Genomic DNA, 24,843 nt, shown 5'->3' on the forward strand with positions numbered 1-24,843 from the left:
GATGAATTAAATGACACTCGACACCTGTTTATATATATTTTTAGATGCGCATGTTGTTGAATTTTTGAACGTTGTTAAAAAGCTATTAATACAAAAATTTAAATTTAATTAAAACATTTTAAATATGTGCAGTGTGGTCGATTTTGATGTTTTTCTTTTTGTCAATTAGATATTGAAAATGAGCATTTGTGTAGCGGATACGATGACTGTTCACCCATAGTCATGACCAACTACGTTATGCAATCAAATTTAAAAAAATACTATTGGGGCTTTTCTAGAATAAAAATGAAGAGAGATTCTCAAATAGGATAACCTAAAATTCATCGGTATCAATTTTCATTTTTCTGCTATACAGGGTGTAACATTTAACCTGGAATATCGAAATGTCTCGAATACTAGGCATCCTACACAAAAATGTTTAGTATCAAACTTTAATTACTCTGAGAGGGAAATGTATTGGTGCTAAAGTTGATGCCCCTCTACCCACCGTGTGGGCGAGGCAGGGGTTAACTTTTTAATTTTAAACGGTGACCCCCATTTTTTTTTTAATTCGGATAATACAGCTAAAAATAAGAAAATGTGTCTGAAATATTTTTTCGATTCTTGCTAGGAAACACTGTAATTATCGAAATTCAATTTCTCTTTCACTTATGATTTATCAAAAGGTTTGATGATAGTTGTTTTAGAATTAGTGAAAACGTGAATAATTCGTATAGCTTTTAATTAAAGTAAATGTTCAAAATAGTGTTCCCGAACTTCAATGTACTTATTTATCCATGTTTTAAAAGATTTTTCACGTCTACAAAGTGTGTCTTCTGAAATATTGGCACAAGCATTTATAATTTGCAGAATCATATCCTCCTGTGTCGTTGATATTTCTTTATAAACTAATCTTTGAGATATCCCCACAAAAAGAAATCTGGTGGAGTACGATCTGGAGATCTAGCGGGCCAATTCACCGGATCAAATCTGCCGATCTATTGATAGTTAAAATTACGATTAAGAAGTTTCCGTGCCACCGCAGAACAGAGTCAGACAACCGTCATGTTGAAACCATATGTTCTGATGCACTTCTAAGTTTAAGTCCTGGAGTAATATGGACCGTTCATTTTCCAAGATATTCCGGTACACTTCACCATTCAAGTTGCCTTCAATTATGTGAGGATTGATATGTTTCCTGCCAATGATTCCACACCATACGTTTACAGTCCAAGGACGCTGGTGCTCAGCTTATCGAAGCCAAAGAGGATTTTCAACGCTGCAGTAATGTACAGCCTTGACCAAAAGTATTAGACATCGTTGTTATTTTATACTCAAACAAATATGTTTTTCCTGGGATCATTCATATTAATAATTATTCATTGTGGCATAAACATGTGTTGTAGACAGAAAACCTTTTAAAATTATCTTTTTATAGTCCGTCATAAATATAGGTCTAAATTGGTCATGTTTTTCCTAGAACCCATTTCCGTATTTCATTCACACCTAGCCCTTGTTAACAAATAAAGAAATGATGTTTATTCGAGTAGGAAGAGTGTCTTCACGTAAACATGTCGAAAACAAGAGAACTTAGCAGCGAAAATCGGTCAAAAATTATATTTTTATATGAACAAGGTTGCAACCAAGTAGAAATTGCAAAATTAGTAAAATGTTCAAGATGCGATGTACAAAACACAATACGTCGTTTCAAATTATTTGGCACAAATAAGAATTTAAGAAGATCGGGTCGGAAACGCCTGATATCGAGCAAAGAGGACCGATTGTTAATATGTTCTTCGTTGGCAAATAGAAGACAAAGTCTTCTCAACTTTCTGCAAGTTTTTCCGAACAAATTGAAAAACGAATTTCTGCACAAACGGCAAGGAGATGACTTCTAAAAGCCACATAGAAAGGTTGTAAGGCCAGAAAGAAGCCATGGTTAACTAATGCTAACAAAAACGCTTGGTTAAAATGGGCCTTGGAACACAATAAGTTTACGGAAGCGGATTGGGCTAACGTTTTGTGGTTTGATGAATCTAATTTGGAGGTAAAGATGAATTGATGATGTTATTAATTTAGTAAATTAAATTCTAAGCATGTAACTAAACCAATTCAGATTTAAGCTATTTTAATAGAATCCCCCTTTTTAAAATTTACTTCTAAATTTCTAAAGGTTAATGGAACAAACGGCATCACATTTGTGAGGCGAGAAGTGCCTTCCTAAGAGTGACTGCGAACTGTAAAACTTGGAGGTGGCAGTATTATGATTTGAGGATGTATGGCAGCCAGTGGCGTAGGGGATAGCACGGTTTGTAAAGGACGAACGGATAGTGAAAAATGCGTAAACTTGTTAGAATCGTCACTACATTCGTCCTTCTAAATTTCGTTCGGTGATACTAACTTAAAGGGAGTAAAATGCCAACAAGATAACGCTTCATGTCACAAATCAAAATGAACAACGCAATGGTTTGAAGAAAATGGAATTGAACTGTTAAAATTACATGCACAATTCCCAGACCTAAACCCTATTGAACGTTTATGGATTATTTTGAAGAAGAGTATTCGGAAGCATCAAATTACTTCAAAAGAAAATCTGAAGATTTATTAAGGAAGAGTGGAGCAAAATAACTGCTGATGTATGCAAAAAATTAGTAAGGGTCAGGTAAGGTCTATGCCTAAAAGAATTCGAGCAGTCATAACCACAAAGGGTGAACCCACAATATATTAATTTTAAGTTTTGTTTTGTAATATATTTATCCTCAGAACAATCAATGTTACTTTTATTTCAGTTAACAAAATATTTTAAACAAATTTGAAGGGTGCTTAATCCTTTTAGCCAAAGCTGTATGTTATGCCTATTGACTGTATCATGATTTGTAATGCGTCAGAGGATAATACATAACAGAAAGAATTGGAATTTCTTTCTATCTGTGCAGATGCCCACTCACAAAAGTCAACAATTTTGAAAGTCTTCCTCCTGCAGCTCTTGGTGTAAAAACATATGATAAAGATGAAACTTATCAACGTTCTCCACACACTCATATGAGAAATTCCTGATATTTCTCTTGTGTTCACTTGGGGATTAAAAGTTACAGGATATAGGACTGCAATTTGATTGTTTTCTCCACACACAGGACCTGGGCGACTTCATCTGATTTACAGTCCCTTCATTAATAAATTTTTCAATCACACGATAGAAAGAAGTTCAGGATCGTGATTTTTCCGGAAAATGCTGAGCGTAGAGATTGACTGCATTTTCTAAATACCTCGCAGCTTCTCCATACGCCAAAACCATTTCGATTTTCTCTTCTACGGTCAAATACTCCATCGTGAAGCAGTATTAACAACAGAATGTTTAAAAATAGATGTTTTATTTGTCTATGTTATTGTTTATTTATCACATTTTATTACTATAGAATTTTTTAAAAGTGGATGTTGCCACTTAAGATATGAATTGAATTTCGTTAATCAGTGTTTTCTAACATGAATCGAAAAAATGTTTCGGACAAACTTTTGTTAGTTTTAGCAGTATTATCCAAATCTGTAAAAAAATGGAGGTTACCGTTTAAAATTAAAAAGTTAACTCCCACCTCGCCCACGTGGGGGATGGAGGGGAATCAACTTTAGCATAAATACGTTTCTCTCTACGAGTGATTAAAGTTTGATATTAAACATTTCTGTATAAGATGCTTAGTATTCGAGATATTTCGATATTCCTGATTAAATGTTACACACTTTATTTCCCGGCCACATAATACTAATTTATCCCAACTTTTTTGTAAAAAAAATTAGTGAGATTTACTCACCTATAACTTGAACTGGAAGCACGGGGGAAACATAACTTACCGCACTTTTGTGTTCAAACCCCTCTTTTGTTCAACAACAGTCGAAATAAAATTACATTAAGCTTTCGTCACTTGAATTTATTAATTCTGTTATGTAAAGTTCATTCCACAGAACAAAATGTGAACGAGTTAAAAAATAAAATTCATTGTAAAAATAGACCTGTTAGAATACGATACAGAATATTAATATACACAAACTTAAATGTAAAGTATTCGTAAAATCATGTAGTACACAGGTATAACATTTTATTGCTCAACGAATAAGGGTGAGTATAACTGTAAGGTGTGTTAACGAAACTGAAACTTCCATATAACATTAGTTTCGATGGTATATACTACCTTCAAACAGGGATTTTGATACTCTTCATGAAGCTTTCTAACATAAATGTGGATTTACCTTTAACACTTACAGAAATTTAATACAACCTTATACAATAATTAAAATAGTATAAATACAATATCGGAAAGGTTTGGCACTATTGCACATTCTACAATGCATATAGGGGCGTTGCTATAAAAAGCTTATAAAAATAACTATGTATTTTAGGCTATACGTACAGATTATCTTGGCAAAGGCAAGTCTATAGATCACTTTTAAAGGCGGATCTTTCCCTTATTCCTATACGGTAGAACATGGCAATAATAGAATTAAACAAACATTAAATTCAGCTCTTAAGGCTACTTAAGTCCATCAAGATCTAACGGTTTTCAAGACATTTTATCGGACGTTGTCCAAATTTGTGTTATAATTGAATTAAGAAAAACTCTTGTGCCAATTTATTTATTATGAATGTTAAATTTGAACGGTAACAGGTTGCCTGACCGCTTAGTTGAAGAGAAACTGCACGGAATTTGCTTGAATACAGTTAGACATTGAAAGTGGGAGAAATTGGAAAGCCTTAACCACCTACTTATCTATGCTTACATAAATTTCGTGTTACATATCACCAACAATTTTAAGGCAATCCGCAATTTTAAGTCGAAATGACTAGAATTTAAGGTGCACCAAAATCATTACAACCAATAGACTGAAATATTGCACTAAGGACACTTGAAATCGGCTTATAACATTTAAGTAACAATTATCCAACGTATCAATATGGATTAGGCACTCGGCACTTACATAGCAAGATTTCGATATTTGAAAGCAGTAAGGAAGATTCTAATAATAAGGTCGAGATTTATACATTTGCTAAAACTGAATAAAAAAGCGAACAAAATACAAATTTATATGGAAAATTTAGAGAATTATGAGAGTTTGAGATCTTAAAATTATCTTTAATTTCATGATTCTGAATAATTCCACTGCAACATACACAGTATTGGCCAACATTATTGTAACTTTAAAAATTGATAAAAAACGAATGCCAATGGACCAAAATAAATAGACATCGTGTATGGTTATTCTATTCATATCGATTATAGAATGTTTACAAACAAAAAATTGTTAAACTAATGTTTTACACTAATCGTAAAAAACTGTGTTTTTGTGCTGGACATAATATTGCAACAACTGAAATATTTATTTTTAAGTTTAGTTTTTCTTTAAATCTTTCACTGGAGAGTAGCGATTTTGTGGATTAATAAATATTTTCAATAAATATTTAATAATGGCAAGGGGTAAAACATATTCTTCTTGTATTAAAGATTATATAATTGAAGCATATCGAAAGGGTACCAAACAAGCTATAATTTCGAAAAATTTACAAGTTTCAAAATCTACAATATCAAGAATTATAAAAAGATTCGTTTTTACTGGGATTAAGGTACCAATATGCCAAATGTACCAAATGCTCTGGAAGACCCAGAAAATCGTGTACAATAACAAATAGACACATTTTGGATATTTCAAAAAAGAATCCTTTCCTCTCATCTATAAAAATTCTAGGTGAAATCAACAAATCTTCGAATTCTGGCCTTTCTAGTAGGACTATTAGAAGGTGAATTGTTGAAGGAGGGCTTAGAAGTTACCGGCCAGCTAAGAAATCTTTGCTTGGGAAGAAGAATGTTGGGGCAAGATTACAGTTTGCACAAGACCACATTAACTGGACACCGGAATAGTGAAAAAAAGTGGCATTTAGCAACGAATCTAAATTTAACTTATTCAGAAGTGATGGAATGGTGCATGTGCGAGAACCTCTCAATGAAAGGTTGGATCTAAAATTTATTTGCTCTACTAATATGGCGGTGGATCGATCATGGTATAAGGCTGTTTTTCGTCGTGTGGTATGGGACTTTTGCATAAAATACGAGGTGTGTAAATTAAGTAATGAGACTGGCAGCGTAGCGTTCGATCTGGCAGCACTTGGGAAGCGGGACTTGGAGGAGCGACAGGTGAACATGTGATACGCCTTCAGTACGAGTTTGAACTCGCTAAAGCCATTTGGTAGTCCATAGCGATTTTGTTTGTGTACCTGTTTCTTCTACTGCGTTCTAAAAATGAGTGATATCAATTTCGAGCAACGGTGTGCTATTAGGTTTTGCTTCAGATTAGGGCACAGTGCAACGGAAACTTTTGCAAAACTTCAGAAGGCCTATGGAGACAGTGTTTTGTCAAGGGCCCAGGTTTTTCGGTGGTTTAAGGCATTTCAGAAGGAAGAGGGACCATTGAAGATGAACCACGAAGCGGGAGGCCTTCATCTTCAAGAACCGATGAAAATGTCGACAGAATCCGGGATCTTGTGCGTTCAGATCGACGGTTGACGTGAGAATGATCGGACAAGAGTTAAATTTAACTCACACTACCGTTTATCAGATTTTAACCAATGAATTGGGGATGAGAAAAATCTGCTCAAAAATGGTTCCAAAAAACCTTTCGAAAAACTAAAAGGACATCAAGAAGGAAAGGTGCCTTGACTTTTTGGAATCTATTGAAAATGAACCAAATTTTGTGGAACGTGTCATTACTGGTGACGAGTCTTGGGTGTTTGAATACGACCCGGAAACCAAGCGCCAGAGCATGGAGTGACACCGTTTAACCTCTCCAAGGCCCAAAAAACCAAGAATGAGCAAATCAAAGATCAAATGCATGCTAATTTGTTTTTTCGATACCCAGGGAAAGTGTCCACAAAGAGTTTGTGTCTGAAGGCCAAACGGTCAATAAACACTTTTACCGAGAGGTTCTTGAAAGACTTCGACAAAGGGTCATTCGTGTGAGAACAAACATCAAGAACAAACTGGGTGTTGCATCACGATAATGCGCCTTGTCACACAGCAATTTCAATCAACGAGTTTTTGGCCTGTAAAAACATTCATGTGACTCCTCAGCCTCCTTATTCGCCTGACTTGAGTCCTTGTGACTTTTTCCTCTTCCCGAAACTGAAAAATTACCTCAAGGGAACTCATTTTGGGACACTCCAAAATATTAAAACGGCTGTAACCGACCAGCTGAAGGCTATTCCAGTATCGGAGTTCCAGCACTGTTATGCGGATTGGAAGAACCGTCTCCAGTGCTGTGTGGCTTCCCAAGAAAGTTATTTTGAGGGAGACAATATTAAATTATAATTCTATTCGAATAAAAAAAAATTAAAAAATCAGTCTCATTACTTAATTTACACACCTCGTAAATGGCAAAATGGGCCAATTCGTGTAAAGAGATATTCTAGAGAATGTGTTGGGGCTATATACAGAACAAATTATGCCACTTCGATATGTATTCCAGCACGATAATGACCCCAAACACACTTCGAAATTAGTCAAAGAATGGTTAAAAGCAAATAAAATTAATGTTATGAAGTGGCCATCGCAAAGTTCTGATCTTAACCGAATAGAGAACCTTTGGGAAATCTTGGATAGCAAAATTACTGACAGAAACGTGAAAAACGATTAAGGACTTTTTGAAAAGTTGAGGGCTGTGTGGAGGACTATTGATACAGACATCATTACTCTCTTAATAAATTCAATACCAAAAAGAATGGAAAATGTTATGAAAGCACTCCAATACGAAATATTAGTTAATTAATTCAAACATATTAAAATATAATTTATCTTCTAGAAAAATACTTTGTTGCAATATTTATGTTTAACACAAAAACATAGTTTTTTTTAATTAGTGTAAAACATTCGTTTAACAATTTTTTGTTTGTAAATATTTTATAATCGGTATAAATAGAATAACTATACAGGATGTCTATTTGTTTAGTTCGTTAATATTTGTTATTTATCGATTTTTAAAAAGTTGCAATAATTTTGGCCAATACTGTAGAAGTTTAAATTGGATATAAAATAGGGTTTTGTCAAGCACTTTACTTTAAACGAAGATTGCAGATAAGGAAGTGAAATTCAATAATCGAGTAAGCTGTAGAGACCAGCTGAATTAGCCAGACTTAAGCCGAGTAGGACAGCGCGCATATTATGGCTTACCCCACAAATGCGGAAAATAGAATAGCAATAATATTACTTACGTAAAATATGACTTAAATTTCGTTATCAATGTAGTAATTAGCTCTTTTACAGGTCGCCAATTACTGAATGTAATCTGTGAGGGATATGGCATTAAAAGTGCACTTCTATTTTTTATCACCCTGTTTTCTACTGTGTATAAAGACTCTTCCACAAATCGATGAGTTTGTAAAAAAATCTAACCATTTAAAAAAATAAATAAATTTGTAATGTCTATAATCGTTTAGAACTAAATAATGTTTATTAACGTTAGTAAATTCGTTTTATACGTCTATCTAAACACGATTACCACACCTAACCAGAAATAATTGACATACACAAATAATTTAATAAATACAAGTTAGATAAAACATGAACACAATGATAATCGATTGCGAATAAGTCGGGCTATATAACATTCATTTAAGTTGCATAAATTTGTTTTCCAAGCATTATTTGGTGGACAATTTTATGTAACATTCGTTTATATTTTTGAGACAATCAAACTGTGTTATCGAACGCAGTTTAATTAAACTGAAATCCACTTCAACAATGAAGATTCCCAGTATTATTCTAGAATGTGTCGCTACTGAGTCACTTTCTGGTATAATACTGGAGGTGGATTAGTTAAATATAAAAAAAAACATTAGATTTAAGCATAGGCATACCATGGTTGCCTGCGCACCCATCGTAAACGGCCGTGGGTTTGGGCGTGAATTTTCACACTTGCTCCTTCGGCTGCTCTCACTGTTTCTTTGACACTCTGCATCAGGTTTTGGGCGTTGCCTTCAAGCATTTCGGTAGCTTCTCTGTCTTCTTCGGAACCTAATTTGACATAAATATTTTTTTCGGATTTCACTTGACTCCTTTAATCAAAGGTCCCCCGAATTTTTTAGGAAATTGCCAAAGTACTAAACGATTGGTACGACCTTAAATTGAAACTAAACGAACTTTAAACGTTTCAAGGTTCATGCAAATTGACTTAAGAATGTTGTTGTTGAAAACGGTGAAAACATAGCAATTTTTATGCAGTTTAGATATAGAAGAAAACGCTGAAAAAATATCTTAAACGAATACATCTAAGGGCCGGTTCTTCAATGTCCAGTTAAGCAGCAATAGCTTCTTAACTGGCAACAATTAACTGGCGTACGAAGTGTCTTTGAAATTTAAATTAAATTTTAAACAATTTAATTGAAGACAGCTGTCTGAAGACTAATTGGTGGTTAGCCTTGACCGCAAGTTACTTTACATGCAGTTCAGCAAGATATTGAAGAAACAGTACTAACACATATACAAGATTTACATGGTGATTGTGTTGCTTACCTTTAACCAGTTTCCCTGTACGACAAAGCAATGAAATAAAGCAAACACTTATGTTACAGCGACTGTGGTGAAATGCAAAAGTGCAGTAATAATCCACTTTACAGGCTTAGTGTGAGCATTGTGTGCAAGATGAACAATGTAGGCACATAAAAAATGTTAGAGTAGTGCCGATTATTATTTCTCTTGACTAGTTTGTAGCGTTTCCAAGGTATAACAATAAATTTTGTTTTTAAAAAAATTAACAGCATTACAGTTAACGCCTTCCGAAAAGAAAATTAGTTACCTTGAGAACCCAACATCGTTGCCTTAACCGTGCTAAGAATCTTCAGTTGTGTTGCTATAGTGGGAATCCTTTCACACACTTGTAAAAGATTAGTCCTAATTCTTTTGTCCGTACACTCTCTAGCTAGCTGCTTCGCTATCCTTGTAACATCAGCGCTGGCGTCTGCAATAGCTTTTGCAGTTGCTATCAACTCTCTTTTGGAACCTAGACAAAACCAGTACATATATCTCTAAATAATTAAGAACATTTTTATTACTAAATCAAATAATTTGTGATTAAATTAAGTAATTTGTAATTAAATTAAGTAATTTGTAATTAAATTAAGTAATTTATAATTAAATTAGATTTTAAAAAAAGTAATCAAATTTTTTGATCAGATGGGTATAAGACTAACTACACATTTTCAACCTTCCTTAAAACTTTCTTGGCTTCACATGTTTAATACTTCAGAGCAAAAGTTAACTCTAATTAAAAAACAACAGCATAAAACACGAATTTCACCACTTAAAGAACAAAACAAAAATAACAAATTTTCCTTAACTAAACTTTCTCGCACGACCCATTCCCAATCTCTAATCTCAATACCTACAATGCTTTGAATTTTTAAAAATTACCTCTGTCGTCGTTATGAACTAACTCAGAAAGTCTGGCCATCAACTTGGCCATTCTCTGGGCAGCAGCAATAAGTTCGTTATCTTTGGCTGACCACTGTTGCATTTCTCTGTGCAAGTTATGGGCAGCAACCTATTCAAATTGCCACATTTTGACTGACTAAATTAGCTTTTTAAACAGTTACAAGAATACCATAATGGGTTGACTGGCACTGGGGGCATGTTTGAAAACTTCATCTTCGTCGTCCGTTTCCGGTGGGGGTGGAGGACGCATTGGAGCTCCGTCATAAGGTAATGGTGGTCTCGGTGGGGCTCGCTCTACACAATTTTACTATTGAGAAATTTGATGGGAAATGTTGCTCTATTTTGACACAATACAATGTAGCCAACGTACCGTCTTCCAAAATATATTCAGGTATGAAACTGTAATATCCTTTTGCAGCGTAAAAAATGAGTTTTGTTATAGGAAATTAGAATGTGTTATTATATAAAGTATATGCATGCGTTTATATACATTTCAAGGAACATGATAGGGCAAAGCTTAATGCGTTGCAATTTCAGGCAGCCAACACCCTAGATGCATTGCCGGTTATGACCGATAACGTGTCCAAGCAACGAAAATTGGATTTTTGGATTTGGATTGGATTTTTGGAAAATTGGCGACTTTCGAGTTCACTTTAAAAACTATATGAAAAAGCCAGAAACAAGCGAATTGATTTTCAGAAATTCATATCAAATATGCTCTTAAGTTCATTTCCATTTGGGCAATAGTTATTATACAATATAGATATAACTGTACCTATCCAAACCATTGCACATGCGAGTTACCTAAAATTGATCGTCCATGTGTGATGCAGCATGAAGTTCACCAAATACATAAGTTCAATTTTCTATGAAAATTAACTTTATTTACCTGGACAAGAATTAACAGGGGAAACCTCTTGCTGTACACGATCAACATAATTGTTTCCTAAAATATAATTAAAGATGTACCTATCCAAACCATCGCACCACATGCCGAATAATACTGATCATTGCGTGTGATGCACCACTAAGTTTAAGAAATAAATAAGACGTGATGTCGAATTTTGTAAGAAAATAAATTTTATTTACCTTGATAAGAGTTATAAGAAGGGGAAACGTCTTGCTCTACACGATCAAAGGTATTGTTTCCTAAAATACAATGAAACACCTGCATGTAATCAGAGATTCCTCAATGAGTAGCATCATTTTAAATTTCAAATATGTTATCAAGCAGAGTTACTACAGTTTTTTCAACTTTTCCCCTTACCTAGTAACCACCAGGTTCATTTAGAATAAATGCTAATTTATCTCAAACTGTATCGGTTAACGTACCTTTAACATTTAGACTCAACAATTAAATATAAAGCTTACGATAAAAAAAAATTTTTAAAACCCTCTATTTAGATAATTATCAAAACGTTTAGACATGCCCGAATTTAAATGACTATAATATTGTTTCTCTCGTAACCATACATGCATCAGAAAGACCGCTTTATGCACGCTGCGCATAAAACGTCGATTATGATGCATGTGTAATAAAAAAATGGATTTATATACCTCCAAGCCAAGGTATCGGACTAACTGGTCTTTCGTAATTGTCCGAAAAACTATATGGATCCCATTCATTAAACTCCCCTGTTCCCCGTATTGGCGAGCGGCTTTGCAGTGCCCCAGCTACAACTGTTAGTATAGATTGGCGAAAATAGTAACTTTTGTAGGTCAAAATAAAAATACAGAGTTTGATGTATAAGTTGAGTATTGTTGTATGCTTAAAAGAAACTATTTTCAGGCCTCAAGAGCGAGTGGTAAGCTACTTTAGTCTAAAAGTGGGAAAAGAATAAAGTATGCACAAAACAAAATCGTTTTTAAACGAAGCTAGTATGAATGGAAAATAATCAATTTTTTGTTACAATATTATTAAGTTATTATAATTTCTGATTAGTAAAGAGAGAACAGTCAAAAACCTTTGAATCATTGTAATAAAAGAAACCAGCATTTTTCAAAATCTGCTATAGAGGGTGTCCCTGAAATGCCTGTAATGCTTGACCAAAAATTCTTGAACCAAATCGCGTTCTAGGCAAACTTATCTATATCCAATATTGCTTCATTTTGCCACAGGGCGCCAAAGTTCTCAAATTAATATTGGTTTTTCGAAATAGTTCGAATAAGAATTCGAAATATTTGATGAACGCTTTTATCGATTTTCACTAATTATGAAAGAGGCTTTATCTGCCCCTTCTTCCCGTATGTTTACTAATTACAATAAATACGCGAATATGGATATATTGGGTAAGATCAGGCCGCCATTGGTAGCAAGGAATGGGTGATAATACGTTTTCCAATTTCATATCAAAATTGGATTCTAATAAATGATAAACGACTGATTTTAGAAAAAGAAGGTGTTTAATTAAAATTAAAAATATATAAAATAAATCGGGTATTTTATACCCTGTTTGCGAACAATCTTATTAAATAACAGACAGAAAGAAAATTATAATCATATCTATTAATAATAGGATTTATCTTTAATTTCTAAGAGAAGAAGTATCTTTTTTTGCCGCTTTTTAAACTTAGAATCCGATATCTCGGAAACGCGAGAGGCAATTGTCTTAAAAAATATTTCAAATCTATCATCTGGATGCGTTTTAGAACCTATGTAAATCGCTTTACAAAATGTCTTCTGATTATATCATTTAATTAATTTCCTACAGAAATTATATAATGATAAAAATTACGAATTCTGGACAATTTGATGAAGGAAGAGATGCCATTGCAGGATCGCGACATGATCCTTAGGCTATTGTTTCTAAAGGAATTAAATTTATAAGCTCACGTATATTATTGAGTCCTCGAAGTTGTTAAGTTTTTAACAGATTGAGATAAAATTGTAAGGGTCATAGTGGCTTTATCTTTATTATTTACGTATACACAGTGTAACCCTTAAAGACCGCATCATGTAGGAAATTCTTTTACTTATGATTTTGGGTAAATTTCGATTTCGCCTTCGGGTTTACTTCAGAAATGATGAGAAATAACATATAAATCTAAAAACAAATAACCATCTATAACTGTCAAATTGCAATTTTTTTCAAAACATTCAAAATTTACAATTATTTTTCAAAATTATTAAAAATCACAAAGAAAAAAGTTTCATATTTTTTACCCATATGCCAATTTTCAACTTTCTGCGACGACTTACATGATTTTTTTTTTGTATTCTTGCATTTCCGAAGTAGTGAAATAGGTCAGCTGATATTTGTTTCTATACATATTATATTATTATATTATGTATAATTATGTGTTAATAAACTTTATAAAAATACCGGAATAAGGTAACCTGAACATTTTTTTTATAAACTGGATCAACTTTGCATTAAGGCATACGTAGCGTCTTTAATGAAGTTTACATTTTCTTTAAAAAGATGAATTTACTACAACTATAACTAATGAATACTTATTCAGACAATTAATTAGTTTGATATACTAAAATTATTCTTACAAGTTTGCTGACCGATTTGTATACTTCGGAAATGTAGAAATACAATTTTTTTTAACTTAAAATCAGAGAAAGATGAAAATTTGCATATGGATAGGAAATAAGAAACTGAGAAACTTTTTCCTTTGTGATTTTTCAAAATTTTGAGAAATAATAGATTTTGAATATTTTTGAAAAAAAAACAATTTGACAGTTATAGACAGACGTTTGTTTTTCGATTTGTATGTCATTTCTCATAATTTCTGAAGCACACCCCGAAGGCAAAGTCAAAATTTACCCAAATTCATAAATAAAAAAAAATTCCCATATGATGCGGACTTTATGGGTCACACTGCATAGGTATATTAATTATAAATATGGCTAGTATGAAATTTTAAATTAGTATTGTTCTCGAAAAAACCTCAGACTTCTTTTTCGGTCAAGTTCTCTTTGCAATAGGAAATGTATTTTCTATTTCCTCGGGGTATGTTTGCATAATGAAACTACTGCCTTGAATTCGCAACTTTTCCCCCATTTTACTAAATCTGGAAACGTCGCATGTTAGTTTCTATCACGTATCGTTTCCAATATTGATCAGCTGTACCTTTACAAAAGGCAGTAGGTTGTAAATTTTTTGTACGTTTTCGTACCGATATCACTTTGTGATTCATTTGAACGTTGGCGCGACGATGAACGAAATGGTCGTAATGCGCGCTGCATTAATAATCGGGATAATTGGTTTTTCTTTTACTCTAAAAATTCGTGAGGTACGCTGTTTGAGTGACTCAGCGAGTAACTGACTTAGTAATTGAAAGTGGGCGGCGCTTAACTGTTACTTGGTGAGTGAAAGTGGATGTTGCTGACGTCATTAAAGCTCATGCTTTTAGTGCTCGGGGGTGAACTCTGTTATTTCTTGTGGTTCACAGTTAAATTTTGTCAGGTCAATTCAAAAAGGAAGTAATTAGAATTTAAATTGAAAGTTGAAATTATTTGCAATTTTGGCTCTTTTGGAAGGTACTTAGAACCATCTTTGGACGTGGCTGAAGAATGATATCGCATTTTTTTGTGTTTCCGGTCTAAACTGTGTACGCCTCTGTTTGAAGTTGAAATTAATTCGAAACTAACTGTTTTGAGTTTTTTTCACGAATTAATAATCAATTTTTTTGTGTTTCAAGCTTTAACTGTGTACGCCTCTGCTTTAAGTCGGAATTAATTCGAACCACTAGTTGCTTTGAAAATTCTTTTTTCGGGAATTAATATTGAATTTTTTTCAGGAAGTAAAATTGGATTTTTTTCCGGAATTAATATTGATTTTTTACCGGAATTAATATTGGCTTTTTTCAGGAATTAATATTTAATTCTTTTTAGGGATTATGTAATATTGATTTTTTTGTGTTTCAGGTTTGAACTGTATAAGTCTCTGTTTAAAGTCGAACTTAATTCGAAACTCGAACCTTTTACTTCCATAAACATTCTAGCAATCAACTGGCATGGCACCATATTCTTTTCTTCTCAATTTTTGGCGTTTTTTGACGTTGGAGTTTTCGATTAACATTATTTGGATTAAAACTACTAATTTTTCAAATTTGCCTTTCAATATTCACGAAAGTTTGATGGTTGGAGACTTTGACACTCATACATCCACTTCTCTCAGAGAATTGATGTACTAGAAACATGTCAACCTTTTAAGCAATATAATAATATTCCATTTTAAAAGATCAAAAATTATTCAATTTACAATCAATCTCAACTCTACTCAGCAACAACTATAGTAAACATTATTGATATGTTAGATATACGGAATATTCATTTTATTGTTGCGTAGGAAACAAAACACTTTCTTTTAATACTGTTTTCATAACAATAATGAATTGCAAGGTATCATAAATAATTTTTTTTATAGATAAACTATAAACCTGATGGAAATTTTACAAGGGACAAAAGAGTTTCAAAATAAAGTCAGCTTGTGGCAGAGAAAAAATTAAAGTCATTCATACAGGGGGTAATAAAAATACAAACTTTTTTTACAAACCACGCACCATTTTTAATATTTCGGAGTATTAGACAGCTCACGTCAAAACACGCCAATTTATGTAGTAACTGTAAGCTCCAAAATTAGTAAAAATCGATAAAATCGTTTAGAAAAAACGATTTTAATTTCAGAATTTTAGCTCTCTGTAGCGGCAAAATGATCAAAATTGGATAGAGGTAACTTTGTCTAGAATGCCTTATTTTTGGTTCAAGAATTTTTGGTCAAGCATCGTACATACAGTCATTTTAGGAACACCATATGTATCTTTAAAAATAAAAATATATACAGGTGTCACCAGTTCAAGTAGAAATATAGGGATTGTGCAAGTGGGAGAAGGTTTACAATGCCTCTGACAAATACCTACAAAGTGGGCAGTCAGTCCGGTCGGCGTCTCCACTTCGATGTTTAGATTAGTATCGATTTCGCTGCTTTGGCCGCGATGGAAATTTTTTAAATTATTAGAGTAAAATACAATAATGCAAAAAAATAAATTAAAAAAAAAGATTAATCCACCACTAGAACTTATATCAGTAAAAATTTTGAAACGGTAAGAGAATTGGACACTGGACTGACCCTGTCCACTACAAATGCTAATCTCACGACCTACTTCGTTGATCTTTATCGGAGGCATATTAAAGCTTGTGCGGTCCTTCTATCACCTGCATAATTCCTATGTTTCCATTTGAACTGGTGATACTTGTATAATACATCTAAAAATATATGCACATTATACACATTATTTACACAACAGCAGAACTAAATAGTGAAAGCAAACCATATACCTTTTTCTACAGAATAGTTATTTGATGGCGGCTCTGAAAAATATTAAAAACGTGGATAAGATGGATTATTTACACAGTTAAGGTGATAGAACAAAAAAATTATGGGGATTTATTAGCGTTGCAATAGCTTAAAGCTAGTGTAAATCGAATAGAAATTTCACTATTCGATGTTTTTTAATATTTTCTAAAAATTCATAAATTAAACTTGTTAAGAATTTAAAGAAGCATATCAACTTACCAATGTGAAGATTGTTAATATCAGGTAACGGGGGCAATTCAGGACTCACAGTAACTGCATTTCTAACCTGTCCCACGGCATTTAACAGCTAATAATAAATCAATCATTTTAGAAAAGGAATGTAACACTTGAGCTTGCACTTATAGAAATTAAAGTTATAATATAAAAATATTCAACAACAAATCTTCAAATTTTGGTATGCTCTTCTTATTCGATGATTGATAATTCCAAAAAACATTAAAAAAAAAAATCGTCCGTAGGTGTGCGCAAAACGAAATTTTGTTCTCTAAAAGTAGTCTTTAAAGACTTACCGCTTTGTTAGATTCCCTCCACCTAGAAACAGCATTGTGATCAGCTGGATTAACAGCTACGGCTTTAGCATCTTGAACCATTGGCGGAACAGCTAAAGTACAATTAGATTTCATTTTAAAAAAATTTGAGATCGATGAAAATTGCTATACCTCCTTGTAGGCCGTCGGAAGCTCTAGTTAATTCATCGATAAAGTGAGGGTCTTCAGAATTATCACATTCCTGCTTAGCGACTAAAAGAACGCGATTAGCCAGGCGAGCGATTGCTGAAGTATTGTCGACCATTTTCTGAGGCTGGCGATTTTTAATTGCTTCCTCACAGAGGAAAGTATGTTTCTTCATTTGCTCTTCTATATATGCACAAAAAATGATAACATTATAGTGGATTGCAACAAGTGCCGAAAACTATTTAAAAAATAATTGAATGGCTTAGGGCGGAAAAATGTGTATACAAAGTGATTCACAAATATGTAAAATGATTTCATTAGTTTCTGACAATTTCGATGAAATGGGGGAATCTATTTAATTAAAAAATGTCCCCATTCGCTGGAGAAATTATCGACATTGTCAGATATTGCACATCTAAGAAAATAATGGGATTCCCAATATTTCCATTTTATTTTTTAGTTGCCGTTTCAGTTTATTGCCAACTAGAGATTTAAACTCTGTTGGGAATTTACACAATACGAAAAAAATACATTTATTTGTTTAATTTTCTCTTTCATTTGAGCGTTACTTCCAGCTCAAGAACACATGCAGAACGTTTACTAATGTTTTTGAAATTTCATCGAAATTGACAAAACATTTTCGTCTATAAGTGACCTGAAGCTTTGATAAAATCAGCAGAATCAGTGGCTTCGTCACATAAATTCCTCATTTTCGTCACTGTGTCCGCATACTGCTGCCTCAAATTTTCAAAATGTTCATCGGCAGCTTTACTAGTTGGATAATTCATGCGAATGCTCCCTGCAGAAATTAACTGAGGAGTGAGGCTTTCCACTTGGTTGGCTATGCTGGATAAAGCTTCGGCGAGTTTTTTGTTGCCTCCACTACCACCTGCAACAACATATTGACGAAATTAATATTTATTTTACTAAAAAAAATTAAAATAATATCTCAATATAACCATAACACAGTGGTCAGTAAAGTAATAGTTTTCGGAAAAATTTAAAAAATATTACTATACACCGAACTGTTGCCATTTCAGTCCATAAAATCGCTTAGACCTTTCAACAAATTTGATATTGAAATATTGATGAAGTATTGGCAAAATGTGTCATAAAAGTAAATCTTCTGAGGTGTTTGCGAGTTTTCACAAGAACATCATAGGATTGTTCTAACCTGCCAAAAAACCATCAGATTTGCACTCACAATGAGCCCATAAAAATACTTGAACAATTCCAGGACAGTTTTCTGGTGCGTTGGAAAGCCATTATTTGAGAAAATATTCAGGTGTTTACAGACTTTTTTGGCACCCTGTATATTAAACAAACTTACCAGCTGCAACCATCCTAGCTGTCTTTACTGCCCTGTTGCTGAAATTCTGCAAATTCGAAGCTTTGTCTGAAAAATTTTGTTCTCTATTCGGGGTTCCTTCAGGTGCTAAAACTGCCTCAGTGAATTGCTTCAATGGAGTGACTATGTCAATGAAATCTTCGACTACACGATTGGTTACAGCTTGCTGAATTTTTTCTTTAAGTTCGTGCAACTTTTGTGATAACCTGTAGGTGGACACTTAATGTTTAAATTTAAATAAATAATTAGGTCAAAGTCAATAACAAGAAATTTGACCGAAAAAACGTTCTTTGCAAGAGAAATAAATTATTCTAGATTTTATCACACGTTTGGCCATAAAACTTTGCAATTTAAAGAAAAATAATTCATTATTTACTACACATTGTTTAAAAAAGAACACACTCAAAACAGGGACAATAATTTGTACTATTTCTACGGACACGTACCATTTTATATGCAAACCACAGATTTTACCTTACAACTGCATTACATTCTTTGCTGAAAAACATTAAATCTGATCACTCTGTATGCAGTACAAGGCAACATTGATTATAAACTTTTGAGCTTAGGCTATAGAGAAAGAGAAAGGAATCAACATAATTTCAAAGTCTAAAAAATGTTGTCGTAATCACTAATCAATGCTTACACCAAAGTTTACATACTAATGAATAAGTTTGAAGTAAATCAATGAACGTTCCAACTGTACATCGCTGAATGTGTGTAATATAATCATAAAACTTCACTTAAACTTAAAATACATCTTTTAGTCAATTAATTAGTATAATCCACGTATTCCAATTTTTCTAGGTAGCCCTAATTTCCTTTGAGCGGTCGTTTTTACAATATTTTTTTAAAAAGTAAATTCTAAGTATTGACATTAAATCTACTTACTTTCTTGCTATTTCTTGGGCTTGTGGAGTATTCCCCTTGCCTTGGGCACACAAATCTGCAAGCTGGCGGGTTAGACCATCGACTTCGTCGCAAAGCTGCAATATTTCGGCTTTTTGGACTCCAGGAAGTCCTTCGGCAACCTAATTAATAGCACACTGATAATATAAAGCATTCCTGAGTAACCAACCGATGTAACCTTCGGTCGTCCAAAGTGAACGTACCTTACGCCCTTCTTCGACAATGGCATTTATGGCTCGTCTTCCTAAACCTTTATCGTCATGTCCCGGATTAGAGAGCCATTTTCTTGCTTGTTCGAGTCTAAATAAACATTATATTATGAAGATCTGATCTAACTGAACTAACCTGAACTTACTATGAATTCAACATTAAGAAAGTAAAATCGCTAAAATAAGAGAAGACACACGGGAATTCACTTAAAAGATTAAGATCTACAAAACTCAACATGAGTTCATCATTAGTCATCAGTTCAATCAGAATTCTTATCAATCATGTGCATATCGACTAAATATTTTTCCTGAACATCTTCAATTCAGCCCAAGCAATTTGAAAAATAGGACGGGACTGGATTGTTAATTTCGGTTAAATTGCTATCAATGTTTTTCAAATGGATTGTCGCTGAAATCAATCATTGAAATATTCGATTCACTTTTGCAGTATACACGACGTCAACAAGAAATATTTTTAATAATTATTTGTCTTTGAACTATACTCGTTATTATGCTTTTTAATGGGAATTTAAAGGTCTTGAGTCCCATCTCATTAGATTTAGCTTAGCAGCTAATTTGTTAGACCTCGTCAAATGTCAGTTGGTCATTATCTACTGCCTAATTAAATTAAATTGAACAAGATTTCTTGCCTGCCCTGGACGGTATGAGCAGTCTGCTGCAATCCCGCTTTATCAACATTAACAATAGCAGTATTTACAGCCTGTTGCAGATCTCCAAGTTTTCCTCTAATACCTAAACGAAAAAATTTTAGATTGAATTTGAAATGTTTGTCAATCACTTAAGCAAACCTCTGGCCAGTGATTCAGCTTGAGGAGATGCTCCTTTCCCATCCTGCCTAAGTTCACATAGAGCGTCTGTCATAGTTGTTAAATCAGAACATAATTTGTTAATGTTGTGTGCATCTTGAGGCAGACACCTAAAATCGAAGATTTTAACAGTGTTATTAAAATGTTTACCGTTAAATTTCCCACCTTTCTGCCACCTTTTGGGCGTCTTCTATAATTTGCCTTAATGACTTTTCACCCACACCTCCCCTAACTGCATTTGGGTCCTTAAAGATTTAATGAAATTGATTAATTAAGTTAAAATAATTCGGACTAATATAATTACCATCAGCCAATCATTCGCAGCATTTAGCTTGTTTTGAATAGCATTCTGTAGCTTCTTAAGAACGGTTAAATTGTCAAGCTCGCTCTGCTCCTCGTCATAACTCGTTAATTGTAACACTCTATAGTGGATGTGTGTCATATCGATAAAACCTCTAAAACGCACGGGACCTTACCTAATAATTTCATTGATTTCGTCAGTCATTCTCTTCGCTAAATAATTTCTGTTTTCCGCTGCTTCGTCCGCTCCTTTGCCGCCTTGCGAGACAATATGGATGTAGATTTTCATCGAGCAAATTAAAATTGGTGCCAAAGTCTTTACTTGCTCCAGGCATCTTACCAATATCTCGGAATGAACCTGTTAAATGTAAACGCATTATTTTTCACTGCTATGATCGTATCAACACCACATTAATTCTAATAGTGAATATTTGCATTCCTCTGGGATGTTTGAAAAAATGCAGTTCAACGATCCCACGGTTAAGTTTTCCTGTAACACTAATAGTAAACGGGATCCGTGAATTACCCACACCTAAATTATTTACGCTGTTAGCATGACGCGTCTATTGTAGGCTGAAATGGAAAACTTATTTTTGGTTCTTTGAAGTGTCATGAACCAAATATATTTAGAAATAAACAAAAAAGAGAGTTTCTACTTAAAATTGTAAACCAATCGCGTATCGTAAACACACACTAATTCAGGGCTGATTCTGTAAACTGATGAGAACAGCACTCATCTACTCACTTTCAGTTTTTAACATTTGATCGAAGTACTATACATAGTAATTCCAATGAGCCATGCTTGATGTGGTTCTCCCGCAAGAACATCCCTGCTTTTAATTGGTATTTTTGCAAACATTTAATATTTGAATATTTCAAGGCATGCTAAAGCCAATAAGTAGCTCATTTCTGCAAGTGATATGACCTTAAACGGTAACGCTACGAACAACTGCAGTGAATTCATTGCCAACCTCCTCAGGGTCACAAAATATCATAAAACTATGAGAAATCGAAACGATGCTGGATTTTTACTCAATCGCTGATTTAATATGAATTTAATAGGTTCGTCTAAAATCAGGGCAAATATCTCATCAAATCTATTGGGAATTTCCACAGTCAAATAAAATTTTTACTGCCGGAGTAATGACGCTAAAAATATAATTGAAGCAAGTGCAGTAAACAGTATTTTCATGTGAATGATATTGAATGCAATTGATTGTAATATTAAGCTATTTACACTAACCTGATGAGTCAATTCTTTCTCTCTAGCGCTAACCTCCCGGGATACCCGACTCAAGCAGGGGCTTAGATCTCTCAAAAACTGCACCAGTTCGTCAAGGGTTTCTATCACTTCAGCAACCGCTAAATAATCAAGGACCCTATGGCACTCTCTGATTATTTTTCTGACTTCCGATTCATCGAAACATAACAACAGAGCTGAAGTGGCCTGCGACAAAAATGATTTCATTGAGGAATTGATTTTTAAACGTTCATAAGCCGTCAATTGATCGTACCTGTAAAATCCCACCGCTGCCTTCTATAAGCAGCTTTCTAGCTGGAGCTGAATAAGGGTCAGCTTTTAGCCTAGAACTGGCTTCTTCTAATAACCTGGAAGATCTTTCGACTCTAATTAAGGCAGCGGGCATGTCTTGCCGTAAAATAGCATCATCAGAGCTGTTGATGGTTTCTTTTCCGACCTGCCACCAGTAAAAGAGATTAATAGATAACTCAATTAGAAATTTAAAAAATTATGCTTTGTATACCTTGACCAAGTTAGAGACTGCATTACTAACAGTTCGCACTGGCTGCTCCAGATCGGGCATTGGGATGCCATCTTCAGCCTCTTCATGAAGAATGACTAATTTTGAAACCTGTAGAGGTGAGAATGCTACTTGAAAAATTTCGATAATTACTGATCTACAACAGGACTAGTTTGTACGCCCCACAATAGCTAGTTCAACCTTCACGCTCTTGTAAAATGTGGTTGTAACGCAGGGTGGTCTAAACTTATTCTACCCAATTTGGGCAACGTATGCTAGCCCTAAGCACATATTGGTGTTTTGGGCACAAAAACTTCATAATATTGCATTACGTGTTAAGGTGGAAAGTGTTTCATTACCGCTTCATTTTGTTATAATCTTGAGACAGTAAGAAAGTTTTCTAACGTGGTTTGTGTACTATTTTGTTTACAGCCATAACATGTATACCTCTATCAGTTAGGCATTACTTTCTTGCCAAACTGCAAATAGTTAATTACCTAACATGTGCGGAAAGCAATGTGTTACCGCAGGCTGATTGCAATTGACCGAACAAATGCGATTAAGTGCCAGAAAAATCGAGTACCGTAAAGGTACTTTTATATGTGTTAGATACAATATTTTTCTTCCAAGCCCAAATGTATTAACTTTATTATGCTCTGCAAAGTTGAATTAAATTACTGTTTATCTACACGCACACGTGCGATAAATGAAAATTTTTACATCATATGGTGCTACAGATCCAATCGCGGAATAAGCAAAATAAGGCGCTAAAATATGGGCCTGACGTACATATGTACATATATGCTTGTGGGCGTCACCTGCTACAGTAATTCTCGCATATTATTAAAAGAATGGTGGGCTTAAATAGGTGTTTAAGCATGAATAAAATTATTCATAGATGAAATTATTCATGAATAAAAACTGTCTCCCGAATAAAAAATAATCAACATAACCATATTTGGAAACGTCAGAACGTGACCTCAATCAGCTGATTATGAATAAATTGATGGGAAAAATGAGAAGATGATAGTGATTTTCCCAATTGAAGATCAAGTGAAGAAACTTTCAATTGAAAAAATTGAGACATTTTAAGGCCCAATTGATCATGCATTGTTTAAAATAAAATGTATGTCTGCTTGCATGTATAAATAGAACCAGCGTAAGTGGCCTAATTAAGCGTGAAGAGCTAAAAAGCCAGGAAAATCTATTTAATTACAATAAAGTTGACCAACGCCTACCCATAAAATTTGGCCAAGTGCTATTTCCTGCATTTCCTGGAATGATCAATAAGAGAAAAATCGATCATTCCTGACCTTCCAAAAATATGACAAATCCTTATCAACTTAATCCACGGACTTTAAATGAAACTGGGGTGACTAAGAATTTATTTTTAAAATTAATTGATAAACAAATCATGTTACCTGTTGTGCAACGGGCTCCAAAATAGATTCGATAGTTTTTGTATGAAACACTGGCATTTTGAGTGATAGATAAGGTCACAAAACACTTCTCTTTCCACTAAAAGAAAAAGACACTTAAAATTTACTGGAATGGTAATTTAAAAACCGAGAAGCGAACACTCTTTTAAGGCGACATTAACAACCAATTGATAAACATAAGAAACTGAGACAAAATGCTAAGAATAGCAAGACTTTAACCTCGTTGTGCTCAGTCCTACTATTTCTCTTATTGAGTGACCTGTCTTTATTCGAATCAGATAAGACGGACGTCTTAGGAAAAGTGGCGTCATACCTGATTAGAGTGAAGGAGAAGACACTATGCAGAAATAGAGGAGATTAGCACTGTACTGCACCAAATGAACAAACTAAAGGAGGCGTGGCTTGACTCAGTATATACTGAAATGTATTAGTTGAAGCAAAATAGACATGCTCTTCTCACCTTGAAGTTACTAACTGAACACAGCGAGATCGAAGCTGCTACGGGGGCTGATACAAATGTAGTAACTACAGAGAAAGTCTCCCTTTTCGAGATAGAGAGTCGCCTTCCATAACCGTTGCTACAGCAGAATTAAGAGGCTTAAC

At 33.9% G+C, this 24,843-nt stretch overlaps 1 protein-coding gene across 1 annotated transcript; it reads right to left on the reverse strand.

Annotated features, from left to right (window-relative positions):
• Positions 1-3,887: 3,887 nt before the first annotated feature.
• Positions 3,888-24,475, reverse strand: Vinc (vinculin). The gene is made up of 24 exons (XM_066395919.1): positions 24,223-24,475; positions 22,805-22,912; positions 22,556-22,738; positions 22,285-22,488; positions 21,218-21,399; positions 21,046-21,163; positions 20,907-20,986; positions 20,724-20,851; positions 20,565-20,667; positions 19,909-20,005; positions 19,688-19,827; positions 18,779-19,002; positions 18,104-18,337; positions 17,434-17,631; positions 17,284-17,375; positions 16,973-17,060; positions 12,003-12,125; positions 11,535-11,594; positions 11,335-11,391; positions 10,816-10,854; positions 10,615-10,739; positions 10,425-10,554; positions 9,811-10,014; positions 3,888-9,029 (listed from the first exon to the last, which is right to left on the reverse strand). The coding sequence occupies exons 1-24, from the start codon at positions 24,277-24,279 to the stop codon at positions 8,857-8,859; spliced, it is 3,147 nt and encodes a 1,048-aa protein (XP_066252016.1). The 5' UTR covers positions 24,280-24,475; the 3' UTR covers positions 3,888-8,856.
• Positions 24,476-24,843: the final 368 nt, after the last annotated feature.

Source organism: Euwallacea similis, chromosome 12 (genome assembly GCF_039881205.1).
Source record: "Euwallacea similis isolate ESF13 chromosome 12, ESF131.1, whole genome shotgun sequence".
Taxonomy (NCBI): domain Eukaryota; kingdom Metazoa; phylum Arthropoda; class Insecta; order Coleoptera; family Curculionidae; genus Euwallacea; species Euwallacea similis.

What these genes read in the sequence shown, in the direction of transcription:
- Vinc (XM_066395919.1), bottom strand. Translation starts at nt 24,279, where the DNA reads ATGCCAGTGTTTCATACAAAAACTATCGAATCTATTTTGGAGCCCGTT. An exon ending in CTGCGAATGATTGGCTGATG is followed by an intron (nt 20,987 to 21,045) that starts GTAATTATATTA and finishes TAAATCTTTAAG; the next exon opens with GACCCAAATGCAGTTAGGGG. An exon ending in TCCGATACCTTGGCTTGGAG is followed by an intron (nt 11,595 to 12,002) that starts GTATATAAATCC and finishes ATTGTATTTTAG; the next exon opens with GAAACAATACCTTTGATCGT.